This window comes from Odocoileus virginianus, chromosome 1, assembly GCF_023699985.2.
Source record: "Odocoileus virginianus isolate 20LAN1187 ecotype Illinois chromosome 1, Ovbor_1.2, whole genome shotgun sequence".
In the NCBI taxonomy this organism is placed as follows: domain Eukaryota; kingdom Metazoa; phylum Chordata; class Mammalia; order Artiodactyla; family Cervidae; genus Odocoileus; species Odocoileus virginianus.
The window spans coordinates 64,791,791-64,810,185 of NC_069674.1; the positions used below are offsets into that span (position 1 = coordinate 64,791,791).

At 38.5% G+C, this 18,395-nt stretch overlaps 1 protein-coding gene across 1 annotated transcript in view; it reads left to right on the top strand.

Annotated features, from left to right (window-relative positions):
• Positions 1 to 17,959, top strand: part of CFTR (CF transmembrane conductance regulator) — a 183,942-nt gene extending 165,983 nt beyond the window's left edge. Inside the window, exons 25-28 of the mRNA XM_070476808.1 lie at positions 2,233 to 2,322; positions 11,787 to 11,959; positions 12,602 to 12,707; positions 16,246 to 17,959. Coding sequence (XP_070332909.1) covers positions 2,233 to 2,322; positions 11,787 to 11,959; positions 12,602 to 12,707; positions 16,246 to 16,446 — 570 coding nt within the window. The 3' untranslated portion in view covers positions 16,447 to 17,959. The remainder of the gene's footprint in view (positions 1 to 2,232; positions 2,323 to 11,786; positions 11,960 to 12,601; positions 12,708 to 16,245) is intronic.
• Positions 17,960 to 18,395: the final 436 nt, after the last annotated feature.

Below are 18,395 nucleotides of genomic sequence, written 5' to 3' on the forward strand. Positions count from 1 at the left end.
AAGTCCCCGTAAAAGTTACAAGGACACTGTAGCCCAAATAAAAACCCTTGAATCAGGTCCTGCATAGAAAGAGAAAGCTAAACTCTCAATTCACAGTGTAGGTACTGAGCCTGTGGCTTGAGGGATGGATAGCACTGCTTGAACTGACAACTGTGTTGCTGAGTGCGAATGGGCTCTTTATGGACCCCCTGGGCTCCTTCTGCCCAACCTTTAATCTTTCCTAAGCTCCATACCAGGAATCAAAACTGGTCTGCCCAGGACTTGAGGTATTTTGCCATGAATTTGAAGATCACTCTAAAGGTTTGAATTCCAACTCTATAACTACCAGCTCAGTAACCTTGGGCAAGTCACTTAACTTCTCCCGACTGTGATTTCTTCGTGAACAGCAGTAAGATCTGTCTCATTAAATTTATATGAAGATAAAAAGAGACAACACATGTAAAGAGTCTTATCTGGCCCGTGGTAAGCTGGCCATAGACGCTGTTGTAGCCTCTGAGTTCCTGGTAGAGATAACTTTAGTGAAGTGATGCCCTGTCTGATACTTTGTAAACTCTTAACAGTTGTTATTTCACATAATGCTAGAAACTTTTATATAAGGAAAATATTAAAAGAAGGTATGTGAAAGACAGTAAATGGCAAAATTCCATCGGCAAGCCTTTGAACTTTAGATACTAGATAAACCTGATTGCCTCAGTAATAAATTGACTGGCCTTCTCAGAGCCACTTCTCTTTACTTTATCAGAATCTCTCAATAGCATACATTGTCTGTTCTCTTTAGCTTATTTGGGCATTACTTTCTTTTACTTGGGAGCTTGGAGGAGGATGTACAAAAAATATATCCATCACCTCTTATGAGCTCATGAGTCATATATTGTCTCTTATGTTCACTTCTGTAAAGCAGTGGAAGCGTCCCTTAGGAACTGATTTGATGCAAATTAAGAAATACCAGCATAATCTTGTTGCCTTCTGCAGAGGGTTCCTGAGATATTTGGCAACAACCTTGTTCCTTAAGCCATAAATTATGCCCCAGGGAATGGGGTCTCTAATAGGACTATCCTTGAACTTGACTGCCATGGCAAGGCACAGACACCATTCATCTGGGGCCAACTTACCTTCTGTAGTTCCTCACAGATCAGATGGGTGCTGAGCATTCTCTCTCAGTCTAAGGCAGCTAGTGAAAATTCGAAAAATTTAGTTAGCAGTTCTCCTGACTGTGTTATTAACCAAAGGCAAAAGAAAAAAGGTAAAGAAAAAAATTTTCTGATCGTTAACATCAAAAGTATTTTTCAGTTCATCCATATATACAGAGAGAGACCTAAATATTATTATTGTTGTTGCACTTCCCAATGAGACAGTGATTTTCTTAGATTTTTTTTCTATTCATATAGGCAGACTTAAGTAGACAGTGAGGCAGCAAGCAAGGGTGAGAGCTGTGCAGTGTCCCTTAACAGGGAATTAGATTGTCAATTTGCCACCTCAGCATGATCCGTCTCATCTGCCCCCCTTCCCTCTGTGACATGCAGTCAGTTACACAAATATTTGATTTTCATTCTTTCACTGATTTCTAAGTTGTAACCCTTTCCTGTGCCTGTCTAGGTACATGTTTGCCTTGGTTTATAGACCATATGAACATATGTGTTTGAGTGTCTGTAAATTCAGACAGTTTCAAAATCCCTTAGGAAGCTAAGATTATAAGAGAAATCCAAGGAAAATACCGGAGCAAAATAAGAATTTCGTTCTAAGTTCATTATAACTCATAAAGATAATTTTTTTTTTTTTTGGCTGTACTACTCGGTATGTGGAACGTCACAGACCAGGAATGAGACTCGTGTCCCCTGCTGTGAAAATACAGAGTCTTAACCACTGAACCACCAGGGAAATCCTCATAAGCATAATTTTTAACTGTTAATTTGCTTATAATAATATTGCTCTGAATAAAAAATTTTAATTACCCACAACTTAAAGTGATCTCAATTTCTTTATCCTAAGGACATGGAAGTTAGATAAGTATTCATAAGGGGTTTCAGATGTAGCTGTAATATTTTATTTCTTTAAAAAAGATACCAAGCAAATATAAACATTTTTTAAATTAAAACTGAGTGGTAAGTACATGGATGTTTCATTATTTTATTTTAAAATATTTTTTCTGTTTGTAATATTTCACAATAAAGTAAGGGAAATATACAAAGATATTTAGGTTATTCATGCTTTCCTCTTTTTTTGTTACTATAGAAAGTATTCATCTTTTCTGGAACATTTAGAAAAAACTTGGATCCCTATGGACAGTGGAGTGATCAAGAAATATGGAAAGTTGCAGATGAGGTAAGGATGTTAACTGAAGTAATTTTGGAAATAGAGTTGGTGGAGAGCTTAAGTGGAAATCTTGGCTTGCTTGTTAGACACTCTAGCTGTTAACTAATAATTCTTGAAATACAGGCATCGTATTTAAGAAAGGAGAACATAAGTTGTTCTAGTTTATTAAACTTGAGGTTTATGTCCAAAGATCTGAATTGTGCCCTACTACAGTTATGGGACTTAAGAACACTAGATGCAAAGGCCTTCTTAGAGAACAACTGTATCCCACTGTTTCCAGCATATTTGGAGATCTTTTTATTCCACATTTTCTTTCCTTGTCTGCCTCCCTTCGGAGTGGATCTTGCCAGGAGCTTTGAAATGCCCATGAGTTTAAACACTTACCCGTTGAATGTCTAACCTTAACATGCCCCTAATAAAATGCACTTTAACCGTCTTCATTATCAAAGTTTCCTTATTACTGAACAAACAGGGGTTTTAAAGAAAACATTAACTAAATTGCAAGTGACACATTTTAAGGTCTTTGATGTGACTTCAGAGAATGAACTATAGGAACACAATGTGGTGGGAGAGAAACTTTGAAAGGAAGACAGAAGACTTTATAAAATCTGGAAGTATTGCCAAGTCACAATAAAATTTACAGGAAATCAGGGTCATAAAAATAATCTAAAGTTTTAGAAGACATGGTTAAGATTTTTTTTTTAATCATTACAATTCTTTTAATGATATATATTTCAGACATTCAAATTATGTTATAATCACTAACATATTTTCTTTTTTATGAATTTGAGAACAGTAATAGGTAAAATTCCATCAGCAAGTTTTATCATTTTGAAAGTTTTACATATTCACATTTTGATTGTCATTGCCAAACTGCTACACAAAATAAGATATACTAATGATACTGCTAACAAATTTTCATTATTTACATCATAGGCAACTGAGAATACTCCTGACATTGGTTACTGATTATAATATACAAATTTAACTACCCACCAGAAAATGTTCAAAAGCTCTCAGAAAAAAAAATACTCAAAAATCACAGAAATTCTGTTCTCTCAGAAGTATATATGGAAACATTAAAAAAATACATAGCCACTTAAACATTTTATATAAAAATTAACATTCTTTTAGATATTAATGAAACAGATTTCTACACATTTAAGCTTATAACTGAAATTCCATTTCCATTTTTTGTTCAAAAAGAAAATAAAGCAATGAATAGATGTTTAAATAGAAATTATCCTATCTATATCGCTAGAACTAATTTTACATATGTATGTGTATATACATTTACAATATGTTTGTATATGCATATAAATTTTCAACGAGTACGTTTCTATGGTATAGCAAAATAACCATTACTTTATGTTAGCTATGAAAATAACTATGACTTAAATGACAATTCCCTTTTAATGTCTTCCTTTCTTCCTAAAGATAAAAATAAAATTCTTTGGGCATTTTTCTTTGTTAAAAGTATACAACCTAATCTTTTCCTATGAGAATCTAACAATCTGAAGACATGAAGACAATCTATGTATCCCCATGCCCAAAAACTCACTGCATGCACACCAACTGTAATGACAGACCCAAGGTGGCCGAGTAGAAGGTCAGGGGCTCATGGTCTCCTGTGAACTCCAAAATTACAACTCGCTGCTGAGCAACCGTTGACAGGAGAATGAAGGATCCTGCCTAAAAAGGATACCCCACATCCAGCAAGACGGCTGGAGAGGCGAAATTATGTTTAGAATCAAACCCCATACCTGCCAGAGATGCTTGGAGGGCTCAGACAAAACCTTGGGCTCACCAGGGGATGCCACGGAGTCTGAGCCAGACCTGTCTTTGAGTCTGAGTGTCTCCCGTGGAGGTATGGATCAGCAGTGGCCTGCCGCTGGGGCAGGGGCTTGGATGCCCCAGACCTGGGTATAGCATAAGCACTTTAAATGCTAGTATAATGCAAAAATTTTACCTGTTTAGATTTTTATTTGATCAGCTCATATTTAGGTATATCTTTTTACTGGTCTTTTTAAAATAATTTGCTGTTCATAAAGTTGCTGCTGCTGTCTTTGTATTAATGTCATGTATTTGAGGAGTATTGGTAAATTTTTGTTGAAGTAGCATTAGAATAGAGCACAGACAAAGTAGCAAAAGCCCGGAGAAGCAGAAACTACATTGGCTTACAAGTTATGGGGTCTGGGTTTAATCCTATATGGTTGATCATACGCTTTGCCCAAATAGGACCATTCGGGGATGTGTCCATTACTCACCTGGACAGGAGACTGGGACGAAAGATGTCAGCCAGGACTGGCCAGGGAAAACTGGGATTGAATATCATCTCATCTGGGCCTGTCTCTGACCTTAGTGTGACTCATTTCTCTAGAGGGAAATGAACTGAGTTATAGCAGAGAGTTAACACTTGAATCTTATCCCAAGAGCACCTTCTTTGAAATTCCCCTTTCCCTGAAAGGGAAGTTAAAAGAGCTCATGAAGACAATGTCAGGCCAAGAAATACTCTATTCCTACCTTGGATTTAGTCCTAACTCCAGGTGGGTCCTTTGCACATCTGGACTGGATCTTCTGAAGCCATGAGGAACATGCCTAGTTACAAACTCTAAGACTTGGGAGCAAAACTGGTGGTCAGAACAGCTCTTTCACCCTTTGTGCCCTAGGCCCAGGCCTTCATCCTGGCATTGTACACCTTATCATTCAATGGATGAATTTAAACAAGTCCAAGGGAGAGAAAGAGTTTTTGTCTATGACCTGGAACTATGAAAGAATACTCTTAAGAGTCCCTTGGACTGCAAGGAGATCCAACCAGTCCATCCTGAAGGAGATCAGTCCTGGGTGTTCACTGGAAGGACTGATGCTAAAGCTGAAACTCCAGTACTTTGGCCACCTCATGCGAAGAGTTGACTCATTGGAAAAGACCCTGATGCTGGGAGGGATTGGGGGCAGGAGGAGAAGGGGACAACAGAGGATGAGATGGCTGGATGGCATCACCGACTCGATGGGCATGAGTTTGAGTAAACTCCGGGAGTTGGTGATGGACAGGGAGGGTTGGCGTGCTGCGATTCATGGGGTCGCAAAGATTCGGACATGACTGAGCGACTAAACTGAACTGAAACCACTGAGGACCAGATAGTTCTCCCTAGGAGCTCTGACTGCCAGCTGTGTAGACCAGGAGAATTTCAAAGGAGGCTGAATCTTGAGGGAGAAAGAAAAAAAAAATTAGACCCCTAACATTGTGGTCTAATAAATTGGTAGGGTTGCTATAAATGTTCAGGCTAGTATGTATAAGAGGCCCAGCCTAGGGCCTGGCAAGTAACAGTCAGTGAACATTAGCTACTATAGTCATGTTTTCATGTGGTCTTTACCTGGTTGTCTTTTATATGTTCCTGTTTGACAGAATCCTATTTGTTGTCTTACTTTACTTACTCTTCCTGGAAAATATCATGCATCTTCATAGCTCTAACTAATTCTTCTGTGCTAATGACTCCCAAATCTGCCTGTTCCCAGAGCTTCCTCACTGACGTTTCAGCATGGACAGGCATCTTATGTCCATAAGTGAGTTTCGTAGCTGCATCACCCACACAGTTGTCTTGCATTTCCAGTCTCGGTGAATGGCATCACCAGCTTCTTGTTGCCCAAAGCCAAGATCTGGTGCTCATCCTTGACTCCCAATTTCTCTACCTGTCTCCACCTGTCAAAGGTGTTGCCTGCAAATATCTAGAATATATTCACTTTTCTTTGTCCCCATCTCACAACACTCCTCATTCTTGTGTGGATTTTTGAAATAGACCCCTTTCCACTTTCTCTCTTACTGGCTCCTTACAGTTCATTCTGCCCTTTGCAGCCTTGCATCTGATTGCTTGTTTCTCCCCTTCTTATGGCTCCTTATTGCCTTTTAGACAAAGTCCACACTGCTCATAGTTGATGTGATTTTGTCTCTGCCTGTCTCTAAACTCCCTCCACAACTGCCCCTGCTTACCAGGATCCAGCTACACTGAATTTATTTGGTTCCTCTAAGGCACCTTGTGCTGTTTTGCAGAGGCTTTTTCACATGCTGTGTGGCTGGGACACCCTGCTAGCCCTTCACTACCTGCCCCTCCTCATCATTCAGGCCTCTGCTTATACCTCACTTCTTCCCAGAAACCTGCCCTGATGCTCCAGGTGTGAGGAGCTCTCCGAGGTGTCTCCTGTACCTCCATGCCTGTCACAGCTTTGTCCACACGAGAGAGAGATTCGCCTCTTAACTTGTCCACTTCCCCACAGGCTTGTAAGCTCCTTGAGGGCAGGGATGAGTCTCTGTGGTGTTTCCAGAGCCTAGAGCAGTGTGGGGCATGTGGGTGGTGTTCAGTAAATATGGGTTGAATGAATGAATGAATGAATGATTTGATTAGTTTATTTAAATGAAAAAAATAAATTGTTCATGTGTAATGTGTCGTGAAGGCAGCCTTGTGATCCACACGGGTTTCACCGTTTGTCATGAGCACGCTGAGCGTTGAGACGTCTGAGGAGCTTGGCTGGGGTAGGTGAGGGGTGCAGCTCCCTCCCTCCTTGGTTTCTGGATCACAGACCCTTTCCCCACAGTGAGGTGCCCTGACATTGTCTATCATCTCAAGCTCCTTCACCGCAGTCTCAGTGTTACTCAGTGTTATCCAAACTGATAGAATGGTTTTGGAATGGAGACTTTTTGGGAATTGTTTGCTCCTTAGATTGCTTGTAAAATAGCTTCCTTCTTTACACATCAATAGTCAGGTAAGCTATTTTAGAGAGCAAGCTAAATAGCAGAAATAGTGGCCTTTTAAGCTGAAAATTTGTCCTGGAAAACCTGTAGAGTAGCAAAACAAAGGTCTAAAGGAGTTGACAGAGTCTATCTTTGTAACTACCTATCAATGGACTTCCCAGTCCAACTACACTTCACTTTCCTTTTTTTTTTTTCCCCATGTTTCCTTGTCACAAGAACAAACTCCTGCTCTATAATAACATTTCAGAGTGCAACAATCGCAAAAGTTGATACTTTGAAGAAAATGCCTGGTCCTTTTCAGACTGTAACACATTTTTTAGTTTGATGTGTCACAAGATAAAATTTGTTCTTTGTAAACAGAAGTTTGGAAGTATGTATGATTTATCAGTTCAGTCACAGAAAGCTGGCAAATGCTTTTTTCCTAAAGTTCTTTATATCCACAAACTGTGGATGCTTTAAGTTATTTGCAATGCTAACTTGGAATGAAAATAATTAGAAATGTTGAGATTCCATATATTTAAAATTCACTTTAGTTTGAACAGACTAAGCTAAAGTTTATATTTGTTTTTAATCTATTGAAAAATGGTTTGTGGCAATAGTGCAAATAACATAGTATACACACACACACACACACATATGTGCATATGCATGTATGTAAGTATAGGTATTTATTTTTAAAGAATTCTGCTGTTAAAGATCACTAAATTATATGATTTCTGTAGCAAGTTCCCTTTCAGTATTTTTTTTTTCTTCCAATAGCACTTTTCTCTTTGAGCAGTTATTTCCCACTTGTTAGTTTTCTCCCCATTTGAACCATGATTTCCTTCAAGGCAGAGCCTGGTGTTACTCATCTTTGAATTCCCAGGTCTGCCATAATACCTAGGATTTAATAAACTCCCATTAAGAGTATATTAAGGAATCTGTTACTAAGCACCAAAAAAAATCACGAGGTTAATTTAAGCCATTCTTATTGGCACATGGAGTTGGTAATAAGGGCTTTGTATCTTTTCAAAACTAATTACTAGTCTGTCTTGCTTCCTATTTTCTCTCTAAAGCCTGTCACCATATCAGGCAGGAAATAGGTAATTAGTACATTAAATATTCACTGGCTTCAAATTTAAAGATTTACTAACTTAGGTTCACCTTTCTCTAGTGAATATGGTTTTAAAAGATTTTTTACTATACTTGGTAGGGAGTTAAACAGTAAGATAGAAATGTGGCAAAATGCACCCTGGATTGGTCTGCCTCTCCGTCACTCATTGCATAGTTTTGTTCTCTATAACACTGCTATATATTTAGGTACTTGTTTACTGTGTTAAGAAGTTCCATTTGGGTAAAAACTACAGACTTTGTTCAGCTCTTTGTCACAGGAAAGTACAAAGTATAACTCACTAAAGTAGCTTTCCCAGTGTGGCCTTAATAGATGAGGGTATGAGTGGTGTGAATCTAAAAAGGGAGAATACATACTGTGAAACATTCTTAGCAAAGTCCTAACCCTGTTACTAGGGGCATGGTGTAAATCATTAGTATTGTAATACTTCCTGCTAACTTGCCTTCTACGGTAACTTACAAAGGGGAAATCTTACAAATCATGCTGTCATATCTGTGAAGTGTTTCAGTGACCAGGCCCATGACTCGGAATTCCCCAGGTTCTAACAATACTAATACTTAGGGTGGATTAGATGCTTACCCTGTGCTATACGCTGTGGCAAGATCTTTCCGCAAATTATCTCATTTAATCCCCATTATAATCCCCATTATAGTCTATCCTATTATTTTCCCCATATTTTCCCAGTGAGTTAGGTGAGACTTCCAGTAACACAGTTGACATCGTCAGCAAGGGAGTGGTGGGGTGCAGACTGAAAGCTACTTGTGTGTGACTTCCAAATTTTAGTATTTTATCAGTAGTTTTCTTGATGCTTAATTTGACTTTTAAAAAATTCCCCAATATTTCTGATTCATCTGAAGAAAATACTGACTTATAGTGTTAAAAAAAACTCCTTATTTTATACTTTTTAAAAAGAAGTTTTATAGAATCTTAAAAATGAGGAAATGGAGGTATGCAGATGAAGTGACTGGTATTAGATCATGGTCTATATTGGCAGAGCTAAACCTAGCACCATTTCCCATTTGTCATTCTTCTTTAAATTTGGATGTTTTAAAATCATTCATCAAAGCCGTGTTTGTCTTGTTGGGTCAGCATTCTAGGGGCTCAGTGCACATTTGTTGAACAAATGGATGGATGTGTTGAGGCTGGCAGTGAGTCCAGCAAGGGCACTGAGCATGTGTCTTTATGCTCAGGAAGCTGACAGTCTAACAAGGGAACTTGCACCCATGCTTCTGGGACTGTGTGCCTGACTGACCTAGCAGCTGACCAGGGGTATTTGGAAGGGTACTCCATGCTAAGCTATGGCACAGACCTGAGAAGGTCAAGGTGTAGAGGGAGCTATAAGCTGTGCGTTTAGTGCTACTGGAAGTAAAGGTAGAGAGGGCTGGGTTCTGAGTGCCTTGTCTGCCATGTGAGAGAGTTCAGTTATTCTGTCAGAACAGCCACTGTAGGTTTTAAATCAGAGAAACCATAGGGTCAAACCTCTATTTTAGAAGGGTTCCTGTGGGGTTTTGGGGTGACAAATCAACTTGAGATCTGTAGCATGAAGCTTAAGAGATAATAATGGCCTGGATTCAGTTGTTATTCAGTTTAGGGTTAGTGAGAATGAGTAAGATTAAGAAGCATTTGAAAGAGGCCTGGGGGTGGAGATAAAGGTGAAAAATCATTCGCTTATCAGTGGTAGTCGAGACCCTAAGAATGAATGAGATCTCGGAAGAAGTGTTTGGAGAGCTGGCAATGAGGAAAACTAATATTCAAGGGACAGGAAGAGGGAGAGTTACCTACACATGATAATAGGTAGAAATGGTTGGAGAGGGTGTGGTTTCTCATAAGCCAAGGATTAGATGTTTGAAGAAGGGGAAAAATGTTCTGTGGTCTCAGGCAGTTGAGACAATAGATGTGCACTCATTGTTTAAGATTTCTAGATGACAAAAGGGTAAATATTAAATAATAGCTAAAGGAAAAGCTGGAGGCAAGTGAGGGGTTTGTTTTTGTTTTAAGAAGGGAGAGATGTAGCAGGTTCACAGGCTGAAGCCAATGAAAAGCGCAAGCTGAAGAGAGAAAGAACCCAAGTCCTCCAGCTCCTCACTCGAGAGAGCCCTCATTCACATTCTCAGCTATTCAGATCCCAAATTAGTTTTATGTTTGAGTCTTTCAGAATACCTCAGAGTAGTCCCCTTTGTCTAATTAATGTGTTTACATTCCATGCCTTCTCAGAAACTTTTCAAACATTGATGAATTCTCACAGAGTGAGGTTGCTTTAAAGAGAAATCCAGTCAAGGAGTATTGTCTACAATACATATCATGGGCACATAGTTTATATTTACTGAACAAACACAGTGATGTGGGCCATCTCTGACTTCATCACTGAACTCATGAGAGTCTGTCTTAGGCCATTATCTCTTTCTGCCTATATTACAGGTAGGTGGGAACATATCTCACCTCCCAATACTAAATCTCAAACTTCCCAAGGGCAGGATATAATAATTTATGTATCTCTTTAGCTCTCAAGTACTCAGCAACACTTGGCAAAAATATGTATGTCAATTCACATTTATTTAAATAAGTGATATGATGAGGGAAGATTTCATTTTTGTTTTATTTTGAAAGAATGGATTTCTATATCTCATTTGCACTTGCAACCTATTTTTTTTCTATCTAGCTTAAAAAAAAAAGTCATTGACCCTACCAGAATTCTCATATTCTACCCTAATATCTAGGTACCTTTAAATCTCCAGTTATACACCACTAGTTTTTTTGGTTTTTTTTGGCTGTACTGTACAGCCTGTGGGATCTTAGTTCCCCAACCAGAGATTGAACTCATGCCCTCTACAATAGAAGGTTGGTTTCCTAACCACTGGACACCAGTGAATTCCCAATATATCACTATTTTACATCCAGTTACTTTTACCTCATAGTTTGATCACTTTCTTAAAGTCAGTTTTTTGTTTTTGTTTTAATTAATTTATTTATTTTAATAGGAAGCTAATTACTTTACAATATTATGGTGGTTTTTGCCATACATTGACATGAATCAGCCATGGGTGTACATGTGTCCCCCATCCTGAACCGCCCTCCCCCCTCCCTCCCCATCCCATCCCTCAACGGCTTGCCAGTTGATTTTTTTAGTGCTGCATTTCATTTTCTATTATGGCAGAGCAGAGAATGGAAGGTGGCATAAAGGACTCTGTTAGGATAGAGTAACTGTATTCTATATATATTATCTTTTCTTTATCTATTATTATATTATCGTATCTTCAACTGTGTTTACTTATCTGTGTATGTCTTTATAAACCCTGAACTTTGCCAGTCATCATCTCTTTAAACCCTATTGCATGACCTGGCACAGAATAGGAACTCATTGAAAATCTCGTGAAAGACAAAGTACAGAACTGAAATATTCTGTAGACCAGTGATTTAGAACTGCCAAGATTATACAGTCTTCTGTTCAATTAAAGCCAAGTAGTAAGAATGGTGGTGGTAGAGGGGAGTTGGTGTGAAATTTAAACTTTTAGAACTCCTGTGTGTCTTTTCAGATTGTCAGCCTCTTAAATGTTTTTAACCCTGTAGTACGTGAACTACCCCTCCTAAGCATAGCATTTTCCCTCTTTTCTGCAGGTCGGACTCAGATCTGTGATCGAGCAGTTTCCTGGGAAGCTTGATTTTGTCCTTGTGGATGGGGGTTGTGTTCTAAGCCATGGCCACAAGCAGTTGATGTGCTTGGCCAGATCTGTTCTCAGTAAAGCAAAGATCTTGCTGCTTGATGAACCCAGTGCTCATTTGGATCCAATGTGAGTTTCAGAATTCCTGTCATTTACTAATACAGGGAGGAGAACGAATCATTGAGACCTATTTCATATTGACACAAATTTCCATCAGGCTGTCATGTCTGCAAGCAGACCACCCTCTAGATATAAAGTAATTGCCCAATAGAAAAATTACCACTTGACATTAGTACAGGTACTTATTTCCCAGTATAAGAGCTGTGTTTTCTCTTCTAAGTATAATTTTAGAATTTCATACAAACTCTTCCCCCTTATCATTACATGGTGAAATATTTAGTTACACAGGTGTAATTGAATCCTTATGGTTTTCCTTACTATCCCATTTATACCATAGGAAATATTTATAGCACAAAACAAAGAACTACTAGTGATTATACATAATTAAAAACATGTTTATTTGGGAAATTTTTTTCAAGTTTTGTGAAATTTTTTCCCAAATATTTGTCCTATTTATTTATGAAAACTTAGAATCTATGCTATGTTTGGAAACTAGATTGTAGCTGACTCTGTCTCTCAACATTATGTTAAAAGGATTCAAGAAAAGAGAAGTAATTTAAAGAATTAAATCGATAGAACAATAGGTCTGTTATCGAGGATAGAGACAGGTTATTAATGTTCTGTGGTATTATATATATTTTTTTCCCCTAGAACATACCAGATCATTCGAAGAACCCTAAAACAAGCATTTGCTGATTGCACAGTAATCCTCTCTGAACACAGGATAGAAGCAATGTTGGAATGTCAGCGATTTTTGGTGAGTGTTTATAATTTACCTTAGATTTTATCTTTCCTTTGATTCTCGATAACAGTCTTCTATATGATCATTCCTGTAAGTCACAGCAATGTACAAGCTCTTCCTTATAACACATGTCATACAACCATCCAGCTTTACTCCAAATACATACCTGCCCAAGTTTCTCACTTTGATCTGAGCAACAAGGTGAGGTTGGAATTCAGCAAATCTAAAATAGCAGCTTATCATTAAGTTACATTAATAAATTAGAATATCTATACTTATTGAGTCTTTTATTTGGGGATTAAGTAATAAAAAAGACTAAGTCCCAATGCTTTCAGAAACTAAATCTCCCTTGGATGTGCTCCAGGCCGGGCCTGGATTGTCTTGCAATCTGATGTATGATTTCAATGCAGTTGGCGAAAGGTTTATTTCATTTTTAGCCATTATGTGGAGCTCATCTTCGTGCCTCTCCCAACCACGTTCTCTTTGTGCTTTCAAAACTGCCACAGATTCTTTCAAGTGATGTGTACAAATTCCTTTGGGTTTAGTCAGAAGGAAACTCTGGTGATGATATACCACATCATTTATTTTTTTTTTTTTTCATTTGTTTTTATTAGTTGGAGGCTAATTACTTTACAATATTGTAGTGGGTTTTGTCATACATTGACATGAATCAGCCATAGATTTACATGTATTCCCCATCCCGGTCCCCCCTCCCACCTCCCTCTCTACCCAATCCCTCTGGGTCTTCCCAGTGCACCAGGCCTGAGCACTTGTTTCATGCATCCAACCTGGGCTGGTGATCTGTTTCACTATAGATAATATACATGTTTCGATGCTGTTCTCTTGAAACATCCCACCCTCGCCTTCTCCCACAGAATCCAAAAGTCTGTTCTGTACATCTGTGTCTCTTTTTCTGTTTTGCATATAGGGTTATCATTACCATCTTTCTAAATTCCATATATATGTGTTAGGATACTATAATGGTCTTTATCTTTCTGGCTTACTTCACTGTGTATAATGGGCTCCAGTTTCATCCATCTCATTAGAACTGATTCAAATGAATTCTTTTTAATGGCTGAGTAATATTCCATGGTATATATGTACCACAGCTTCCTCATCCATTCGTCTGCTGATGGGCATCTAGGTTGCTTCCATGTCCTGGCTATTATAAACAGTGCTGCGATGAACATTGGGGTGCACGTGTCTTTTTCAGATCTGGTTTCCTTGGTGTGTATGCCCAGAAGTGGGATTGCTGGGTCATATGGCAATTCTGTTTCCAGTTTTTTAAGAAATCTCCACACTGTTCTCCATAGCAGCTATACTAGTTTGCATTCCCACCAACAGTGTAAGAGGGTTCCCTTTTCTCCACACCCTCTCTAGCATTTATTGCTTGTAGACTTTTGGATACCAGCCATCCTGACTGGTGTGTAATGGTACCTCATTGTGGCTTTGATTTGCATTTCTCTGATAATGAGTGATGTTGAGCATCTTTTCATGTGTTTGTTAGCCATCTGTATGTCTTTCTTGGAGAAATGTCTGTTTAGTTCTTTGGCCCATTTTTTGATTGGGTCATTTATTTTTCTGGAGTTGAGCTGGAGGAGTTGCTTGTATATTTTTGAGATTAATCCTTTGTCTGTTGCTTTGTTTGCTATTATTTTCTCCCAATCTGAGGGCTGTCTTTTCACCTTGCTTATAGTTTCCTTTGTTGTGCAAAAGCTTTTAAGTTTCATTAGGTCCCATTTGTTTACTTTTGCTTTTATTTCCAATATTCTGGGAGGTGGGTCATAGAGGATCCTGCTGTGATTTATGTTGGAGAGTGTTTTGCCTATGTTCTCCTCTAGGAGTTTTATAGTTTCTGGTCTTACATTTAGATATTTAATCCATTTTGAGTTTATTTTTGTGTATGGTGTTAGAAAGTGTTCTAGTTTCATTCTTTTACAAGTGGTTGACCAGTTTTCCCAGCACCACTTGTTAAAGAGGTTGTCTTTTTTCCATTGTATATCCTTGCCTCCTTTGTTGAAGATAAGTTGTCCATAGGTTCGTAGATTTATCTCTGGGCTTTCTATTCCGTTCCATTGATCTATATTTCTGTCTTTGTGCCAGTACCATACTGTCTTGATGACTGTGGCTTTGTAGTAGAGTCTGAAGTCAGGCAGATTGATTCCTCCAGTTCCATTCTTCTTTCTCAAGATTACTTTGGCTATTCGAGGTTTTTTGTACTTCCATACAAATTGTGAAATTATTTGTTCTAGTTCTGTGAAAAATACCATTGGTAGCTTAATAGGGATTGCATTGAATCTATAGATTGCTTTGGGTAGTATAGCCATTTTGACAATATTGATTCTTCCAATCCATGAACATGGTATATTTCTCCATCTGTTTGTGTCCTCTTTGATTTCTTTCATCAGTGTTTTATAGTTTTCTATGTATAGGTCTTTGTTTCTTTAGGTAGATATACTCCTAAGTATTTTATTCTTTTTGTTGCAATGGTGAATGGTATTGTTTCCTTAATTTCTCTTTCTGTTTTCTCATTGTTAGTGTATAGGAATGCAAGGGATTTCTGTGTGTTAATTTTATATCCTGCAACTTTACTATATCCGTTGATTAGCTCTAGTAATTTTCTGGTAGAGTCTTTAGGGTTTTCTATGTAGAGGATCATGTCATCTGCAAGCAGTGAGAGTTTCACTTCTTATTTTCCTATCTGGACCACATCATTTCTATTAAGAATTTTGAGACTCCTCGAGGTAAATGTTTTTCTTAATGAAGGATAGTTATTACCATTATTATTACTAAGCTTCACGTGATAAATTAGGGGGCCAACTTGCACCCTCTTGCCCAGCTGTGACCAGGTTCAGCTTGAACATGTGAAGGAGGTGCAGTAAACTCATGCAAGTGGTGGTTTAGTCCCTAAGTCATGTCTGACTTTTTGCAACCCTACTGGCTGGAGCCTGCCAGGCTCCTCTGTCCATGGAATTTCTCAGGCAAGCATACTAGAGTGGGTTGCCATTTCCTTCTCCAGGTTATCTTCCTGACCCAGGGATCAAACCTGGGTCTCCTGTATAGGAGGCGGTCTCCTGAATTGCAGGTGAATTCTTTACTGACTGAGCCACCAGGGAAGCCCAAACTAAGGCATACCCTGACCAATTCCAAATTATTAAGCTTTAAATCCACTGTTGAAGACATCCAACTCTTTATGGTGCTGTGGACTTTCACTTATTTTTAAGGTTAATACGTCAGGGATCTAATACAAATAATTCTTGTTTTCAAAGCCCACTTAGTTCCTCTAAAGTTCTCTGAAGAAGCACATTGTTTAGTACTGTAGCAATTAAAAAAAAAAACAAAACTTTCAGCTTCTAAGTAGAAAATTACAGCTAATATCACAAGTGGTAGAAACTCTATAAAGCGAAAGGACTGAGTAGTGAAATGAACAGATGAGCCTCTGGATGCTGTGTTCTTTCTGGCTTTCCTCCTCCTCTGAGCTGGTGCCGCTCTTGTCTTGCTGTGGCCTGCCCTGCATCCTTGTCCAAGGTCTCACTAACGGCCACTTCCCTAGGTCATAGAGGAGAACAAGGTGCGGCAGTATGACTCCATCCAGAGGATGCTGAGCGAGAAGAGCCTCTTCCGGCAGGCCATCAGCCCCGCAGACCGCTTGAAGCTCTTGCCCCAGCGGAACTCAAGCAGGCAGAAGTCTCGCTCTAACATTGCTGCTCTGAAGGAAGAGACTGAAGAAGAGGTGCAAGAAACCAAGCTCTAGAGAGCAGAGGAAATGTTCGCCTGGGACGTCCACACATGGGAGTTGAAGGGAAAAAGTTTCTGCCTCAGAAGACAAGGAGGAATGATTTTTTTTTTTTTTTTGGAAAAAAGAAGAAGAAATGTGGGTAAGAGGAATTAAGGACACTCCCCTGGGTCTGGATCCATGGCTTCCTGGCAGTGGTCAAATTATGTGACAGGTACTTCAAATCCTTGAAGATTTACCACTTGTGTTCGCCAGTCAGCCTTCCCTGAAAACTTTTCTCTTTGGTGGTCACTGAAAAAGTGGCTGTAAACGTCAGCCAGATTAATTCTTCAGCTTACTATTTAGTCAGACTTACTCATTTGTAATAGTAGAGAAGATCTGTAATTATACTATTTAGAGATACAATTAAGTAGTGCTAACTGGAACTTGAGTGGCTTCTATCAGTTTGTATACCTTCTTCTCTACTTTCTCCATGATATTTAAAAACACAGCTAGATTGTCTGTTAAGGATTCAGACAGTTCTATTTCCAAGCAAGGAATGGAATGCTGTGAGAGGTTCAAGACAGCACATCAAATATGCACCATGCAACATCTAAGTGTCAGGAGACACTAAGATCTTAGTGTCAGGAGACAGAACTTCCTAGTCCTGGAAATCAGGCTTAGTACCGTTCAGCAATACCCAAATCCAAATAATTTAGACAATCAGAAAACATGGGCTGTTACAGTCCCATGCAGGGAACAAAGATGTAGCTCCCTTGATTTAGCAGTGAATGGTTCTGCTTCCAGAAAGTAGCAAATTTATAAGATATCTGAACTGAAGGATGGCTGGAAAAATGCTTTAATGTGTATTGGTACAGGAAAACCGTTCATAACACAGGTACAGAATGTGCAGGCAGAAAGACTGTGGGCGCTCCATGTAGATGTACATGAAATTCAAAATCTAGGTGTAGGGAGGGCGATGTGTGTTTTCAGGCTACCTATGTGCACTTCATACTGCACATACCGAGCGGGGGAAATAATGGGCACACTGAACACTGAAGAGTCAATCGTGGATTAGGTTTATATTCTTCTGTTTTATAGTTTTGTGATGCAAATGAAATTTTCTCTAGAAAATATTTATTTTAATAATGTTTCAAGCTCATATATAAATGGCTGTATTTTAAGAATGATTATATTATGAATTATATTTGTATAAAAGAATTTTTATATTTGAAATGTTGACTTTTTATGGCACTAGCTATTTTTATGATACATTACGTTAAAACTGGGATGGGAGGAAACCTTGGGGGAATATTGAGGGGGTATTGACCAGGGTTTATGAATTATGTTGTTGCACACACCTGTGTGATTCCCAGCCCACATGCTGGTTCCATCTTAGATGCAGTTCTAAGAAAATGGTACCACAAAATCTGACCACCCCTATCAAAAATAATACTGCCTTCTCAACTCCACACTAACCATTAAGATTGCATTCTATTTATTATGGTAAGGGAATATCACGTGTCAATAAAATCCATATATTTGTGTGAAACTTGGCTGTTTTCAGATGTGTTCATTAGTCATGTCTCATTGATCTCTTCAGTCTCTAAAGATTATGGAACACAGAATATTGATCTTTCTTTTAGATACAGCTTCTTGAGAATCCCAAGTGCAGTAAGATAGTCTAAAACATTATTTCTGTTTTTAAATTGTGGTGAAATATACATAACCTAAGATTTACTATTTTAAAAACATTTCTCAATGTACAGTTCAGTAACTAAGTATGTTCACATTGTTGGAAATCATCATCACGATCCATTCACAGAAATGTTTTCATTTTGCAAAACTGAAGCTCTGTAACCATTAAACCTAACTCCCTATTTATCCTTTCCCTCAGCTCCTGGCAGCTACCATTCTATCTTTGGTCTGTCTGAATTTAACTACTCTGAATACTTCATATGAGTGCAATCATTAGTATTTGTCATTTT